Source organism: Scylla paramamosain, chromosome 45, assembly GCF_035594125.1.
Source record: "Scylla paramamosain isolate STU-SP2022 chromosome 45, ASM3559412v1, whole genome shotgun sequence".
Lineage (NCBI taxonomy): Eukaryota > Metazoa > Arthropoda > Malacostraca > Decapoda > Portunidae > Scylla > Scylla paramamosain.
In genome coordinates this window covers 6,998,560-7,005,000 of record NC_087195.1, presented here as the reverse complement: position 1 = coordinate 7,005,000, position 6,441 = coordinate 6,998,560, and the positions used below count along the sequence as shown (strand labels likewise).

Here is a 6,441-nt window from a genome sequence, read left to right as displayed (position 1 = left end):
TTCTTTCTCTCACCCCTATTCTGTCCACCTCTCTAACGCAAGAGTTAACCAGTATTCTCAATCATTCATCCCTTTCTCTTTGGTAAACTCTGGAACTCCCTGCCTGCTTCTGTATTTCCACCTTCCTATGACTTGAATTCCTTCAAGAGGGAGGTTTCAAGACACTTATCCACCAAATTTTGCCCACTGCTTAGACCCTTTTATGGGACTGGCATTTCAGTGGGCATTTTTTTTATTAGATTTTTGTTGCCCTTGGCCAGTATCCTTCCTACATAAAAAAAAAAAAAAAGATTAACAAGATTTATACATTAGTAACAGGAGAAACACTCTTGAGAACTTGGCTTATCATCTCTGTGGCCTTGGAAAACAGTTGTGTTGAGAGAGAGAGAGAGAGAGAGAGAGAGAGAGAGAGAGAGAGAGAGAGAGAGAGAGAGAGAGAGAGAGAGAGAGAGAGAGAGAGAGAGAGAGAGAGAGAGAGAGAGAGAGAGAGAGAGAGAGAGAGAGAGAGAGAGAGAGAGAGAGAGAGAGAGAGAGAGAGAGAGAGAGAGAGAGAGAGAGCAATGCATTTCTGAATAGACTTACATACCAGGCCACCAATCACACATGGGGCAGCTCAGACAACACGCACACACACACACACACACACACACACACACACACACACACACACACACACACACACACACACACACACACACACACACACACAGCCCTGTTAGCCCCTGACAGTCTTGTGGGCCCCATTCTACACCCCTGGAGTTTAGCCACACCACAGCTGAACACACACCCTCATTAAGGCCCCACAGCAATACCCAAACAACCAAACCATCCCCACCATCACATCCCTTCACTACCCCATCACCCCATCACCCACACCCTGAGTAAAGGATACACTCATTGTAAGGGGAGAGGTCCAGGTCACAGATAGGCGCGGCATGGGTGAAAACTTGGCCGAGGGGGCGTGGCGGTCAGGATAGCGACGGTGGCGGTGCACGGCCTTACCTGCGACAGAGGCAAGGTCAATACAGGTCATTAAAAGTCAGTAGAGGTCAGAAAAGGTTAGTATTGGTCAGTGGGTGGGGTTTAAGTTGATAGGGGTCAAGATAGGTTAACATGGGTCAGGGTTGTGGTGGTGGTGGTGTGTGGTCTTTGCTGGGGGTGAAGAAAGGTCAAGAGAGGTCAGGTTAGGTTAATATAGGTTATGTATCTCTCTCTCTCTCTCTCTCTCTCTCTCTCTCTCTCTCAAACACACACACACACACACACACACACACACACACACACACACACACACACACACACACACACACACACACAGTAATTTTGATAATCACCACCACCACCACCACCACTACCTTGCACAGTGTAGAGAATCCCTCCACTCTGGGTGTACTTCATGCGGGTGACTCCTGCTGGGTGGATCTTCTCTGTCTCCCACTTCCAGGGCCGCTTCCCCACCCCCCAAGACACCAGCCCCTCCCCTGTGTTGACCAGCACCACACCTGGCAGAGAGAGAGGGAGAGGTAGAGATAAGGAAATAATATTATTATTATTGTTATTATTTTGTCTTGGAAAGGAGAGAGAGAGAGAGAGAGAGAGAGAGAGAGAGAGAGAGAGAGAGAGAGAGAGAGAGAGAGAGAGAGAGAGAGAGAGAGAGAGAGAGAGAGAGAGAGAGAGAGAGAGAGAGAGAGAGAGAGAGAGAGAGAGAGAGAGAGAGAGAGAGAGAGATGGAATTATTGTTATTATCACCAGTATTATCTTATTATTATCATTATTAATTTTTTTCCTTGTTTTGTCTGAGTTTCCCATCTTTGTATGATTGGAAAGCACGTTTTACTGAAGGCTCTCAGTAAGTGTAAAAAAATGGGGTGTAAGAAATTAACCTATTGGCATCTCAAGTGCATCTCTCCCTCACTCACGGCCACAGCAAGAGTGACCAGTAGTGTGTAGGTCACCAGCGTCTGTGCTCACTGTGTCTGTGGTGACGCATGACCACCACTGTTCTCGGGGGTTAATTCCGTTCATGCTGTGGTGTTTTTGGTGTTTTGGGTGGTGAGTGCCAGGCAGACAAGTCACGGGGATGTCACTCCATCAAAGATCTTCAAACGTCAGGTTTCACTGGTGTCCGTGTAGCAAAACGTGTCAATTTAAAAACACGAGACTTCCAGGTTGTCCTGTAAAAATTTGTGAAGGGAGGCAGTGAGGAACTGTTCTTTCACAAACATGGTGGCGGCATCCTTTATTGTCACCCCACGGCTTCCAGCTTCTCCATGTGGGCAGTTGTATTTTATTCTGACTCTTAGGGCAAGGCAGGTGAGGGGAAGCAGCAGGGATGCCACCACCGTGCCTGTGTGAAGATGGTTCCTCACTTCCTCACTTCACCAATTTCTGTATGAGGTTCTGGAAGATTCACGCATTCTAATTCACACGTCTTGCTACATCGACACCATTCAAGCCTGACGCGTGAAGATCCATGACTGAATGATGTCACCGTGACTTGTCTGCCACACACTCGTCACTAAAAGCACCACAAAATGAACAAAACAAAATGCATTGCAACCAGGAAAAGAACAATCACGCGTCACCAAACACACAGTGAACACTGACACTGGTGACTAATGCTGGTCACTGTTGCTGTGGACAGGAGTGAGGGGGAGGGATGCACTTGTTGCATCAATAAGTCAATTTGTCCCAGCCCATTTGTTATGCTTGGTGAGTGGCCTTAAGTAAAATGTGAGTCAGACACACAATCTCAAAACAACACAGTTCCCTCTCTCCTGAACCTTTCCTGACACTCCCTGACACTCTCACTCACTCACAGTCAACTGGAGAGAGCAAGAGAGTGAGAGTGTGAGAAAGAGTACATTTTTCCACACAACCACACACAAAACCCTCTACAAGACACATTTCGTACTCTCCCACACACTACCCACTCACTTGGGTATCCACTAGAGAGGGCAGCATTGAATGCATCAGGTGATGGGTGGAGGAGGGTGACGGGAGGCTGGGTGGAGAATGAACACAGGGGCCTTCCATCTAACCCGTTCACTTTCACCTCTCCTGATGCAGATCCTGAGACCAATACTGCCTTGCCTGACCCCCAAGGCCAAGACCCATCCAGGAAGAGGAGGTCGTGGATGGTGTCCTCGTGCAGCTGTGGGATGGGAGTACGAGTGAGGGCCGGGAGAGGGTTGGGAGAGTGGTGGAGTAGAAGGGACAGAAGAGAAGCTGGGAGGTGAGGTAGTTTCGAGAATAGATTGTGCTTTTGTGGGTTTGTGAGAGGCTTGTGTGGGTAAGAGAGGTGTGTGAGAGAGGGAGAGGGCCAGGAGAGGCTTGGGAGAGCAGTGGAGCATGTGAGAGTTAGGGAAAAATGTTAAGTGATAAAGGCAAGGATAAGTGCACATTAACTGATACAGATAGAACACACACACACACACACACACACACACACACACACACACACACACACACACACACACACAAACACAGACGGAGGACTGGCAAGTAAGTGAGCCCGTTTTTCCCCTCATAATTTACAGAACTGAGTCAAGCTCTCTTAAAAACCTTCAACTTCCTTGAAAAACACCCAATTTCTTTCTGTAATACCCTAAAAGTTAATATTTCTCCCTATAATTTTGTTGCCTTTAAACCCCCCCACCCCAACACACACACACACACACACACACACACACACACACACACACACACACACACACACACACACACACACATACATCATAAATAAAGTCAAGAGGCAGAGGCATCCTAAGGTCCAGCAGAGTGATGCCCTTAGCATTAACGGCAGGGCAGGCAACGAGGTGAGGCAGGGCGGGGTGTGTGGCTAGAGGCTGCCGTGTCTCCTGGGGGCTCACACAATTGTCGTATGCCAGCAGGGTGGCGCCGCGCTCCACATCCATTAACACCACTTTACGGGACACTGATGAGGTGATGGCCTGAGACGGGGGGAGATGGGGAACATACAGGTATACAGTATACTTTTTTTTTTTTTTATGTATGAGGGTCACTGGCCAAGGGCAACAAAAATCTAATTAAAAAAATGCCCACTGAAATGCCAGTCCCATAAAAGGGTCAAAGCAGTGGTCAAAAATTGATGAATAAGTGTCTTGAAACCTCCCTCTTGAAGGAATTCAAGTCATAGGAAGGTGGAAATACAGAAGCAGGCAGGGAGTTCCAGAGTTTACCAGAGAAAGGGATGAATGATTGAGAATACTGGTTAACTCTTGCGTTAGAGAGGTGGACAGAATAGGAGTGAGAGAAAGAAGAAAGTCTTGTGCAGCGAAACCGTGGGAGGAGGGGAGGCATGCAGTTAGCAAGATCAGAAGAGCAGTTAGCATGAAAAGATTGGCTTGGGAGCATTGTATACGGCTGGAATGAGTGTACATGGCTGTTCTCCCATCAAACAAATTTAGACCCAAAGATAGGTTGCTGTAAGGGTCAGTTTGCCTCACCTTCGATCCATCTGATGAGAAAGTGAGAGAGTTGATGGCACGCGTGAGATTGAGGGATCCGACAGTCACTGAGCGAACCACCTCTCCCCGCAGAGCACTGACTAGGCTCACCTCCCCCTCCTGGCCCCCGAAGGCAAAGGCATAGCGATCCTGTGGGTAGTTAAGAGTGGTTAGGGGAAAATTAGGGTGTTTTTAAGGATTTTTAAGGTAGAAATAGTGCAATAGTGTATCAATAAGGGATTTTTTTTTGTTTTTTAAGAGTTTTTAAGATGATTTTAGGGTCTTAAGGGTGATTTGGGGAGAAATTAAGTTTTAGAGATAAATTAAGGTATTAAAGAAAGAAATATGGAAAAATAAAACACTGGAAAATTGCAAAAAGAAAGAAAAGAGGAAAAAGTTATAAATTATAGATAGGAAATAGACAGATACATATTTATTGAACACACACACACACACACACACACACACACACACACACACACACACACACACACACATTTGGTGCCCTCTAAGGGGTGTGATGTTCCCTTGTGGCAGACGACACACACACACACACACACACACACACACACACACACACACACACACACACACACACACACACACACACACACACACACACCTTGGGGTGGAAAGCGCAACACGTGGGTGTGTTGCTCTTCTGCGGCAAAAACTTCACCCTTCCTTCCTCCTCCATTGTGTGGCTGAGCTGTGGTGCCTCACCGCGATCATCACCACCACCACACCACCACCATCACCACTCCACCACCACCACTGCCATCCTCTGCCTGCAAAAAAAAGTGGTGGTGAGAATAATGATGGGCAGTGGTGATGGTGGTGATGATATAAGTAAAAATGTTGATTAATGGTGATAATAGTGAGAAATGGTGGTGATAATATATGATAATGGTGATGATCATGATTGTACTAAGTAGTGGCAATAGCACTGGCAATAATAAGAAAAGTAAAGGGGGATAGTAATAGTAGTAGTAGTAGTAGTAGTACTAGTAGTAGTAGTAGTAGTAGTAGTAGTAGTAGTAGTAGTAGTAGTATAGTAATGAAAGAGCTTAAATTACAACTTCTAAAAATAGAGTTAAAAATATCTTTAATTTCCTTATTACAGGGTTAAAAAAAAAAATATGTGAATTTACTGATAAATGTGCATCAAATTAATTAGAATAACAATCTGGGTCTCTAAACTAATCTTAACTAATCTAAGCAACATTAACTTAACTCATCCTAACCTACCCTAACGGATTCAAACATTATCTTACCAAAATTAACTTATCTAATCTAATCTAACCAAACTTAAATGAAGCTAATCAAACCAGCATTACCTCAGCCAAACCTATATTAATCTGACCTGTGTCACACAAATATTAAGAAAAAATAAATGGTTAGCAAATCTTATTAGCGGGTGAATCACACACACACACACACACACACACACACACACACACACACACACACACACACACACACACACACACACGAAAGAGAAAACTAGGAAAAAAATTGTTAGGGTTCTAATAACTTCCTTATCATCCTTAGGTAAACCTCCACCTACACTCACCTTTTCCTTAATATTTCTCTTATTACACATCTAAGAGATAATTGAAAGAGATCACGGCATTCCTCAGCCATTTTTGTCCCTCTAACACTCACCTCACGTCTGGGGATGAGTAAATTAGCGAGAAATAAGAGAAAAACGCGGAGATGAAAGAACCGTAAGGCACCAGCTGTAGATCACAACAAGAGGCGAGGCAACAACGGTTTCCAGCTTCCTTCACTTACTTTATTGTAACTCATAATTATAACGAAATTATACGTGGCAGCTGTATGGTTCCTAATGCAAATTGGAGGATATTGTATAATCTAAGCATTGCGTTTGGTATTGATGGTCTGGGTGCGATATCAGAGACGTAAAAAGTTAAAAACATGCATTGGGTAAAATTTGTCAGTTGCTCTTGCT

General features: G+C 45.0%; 1 protein-coding gene across 3 annotated transcripts in view; it reads right to left on the bottom strand.

Annotated features, from left to right (window-relative positions):
- Positions 1 to 6,441, bottom strand: part of LOC135094234 (uncharacterized) — an 8,297-nt gene extending 1,856 nt beyond the window's left edge. Inside the window, exons 1-7 of one of the 3 annotated variants that reach the window (XR_010263663.1) lie at positions 6,135 to 6,441; positions 5,092 to 5,257; positions 4,470 to 4,619; positions 3,735 to 3,953; positions 2,938 to 3,154; positions 1,356 to 1,502; positions 893 to 1,002 (exon numbers count right to left, since the gene is read on the bottom strand). Coding sequence is in view for 2 of the 3 variants with exons in the window: in XM_063994154.1 (XP_063850224.1) it covers positions 893 to 1,002; positions 1,356 to 1,502; positions 2,938 to 3,154; positions 3,735 to 3,953; positions 4,470 to 4,619; positions 5,092 to 5,166 (918 nt within the window). In the remaining variant the exon portion in view is untranslated. Of the gene's footprint in view, positions 1 to 892; positions 1,003 to 1,355; positions 1,503 to 2,937; positions 3,155 to 3,734; positions 3,954 to 4,469; positions 4,620 to 5,091; positions 5,258 to 6,042; positions 6,062 to 6,134 lie in introns of those variants that run through there. The other 2 variants (XM_063994154.1, XM_063994156.1) reach the window with 2 other exon arrangements.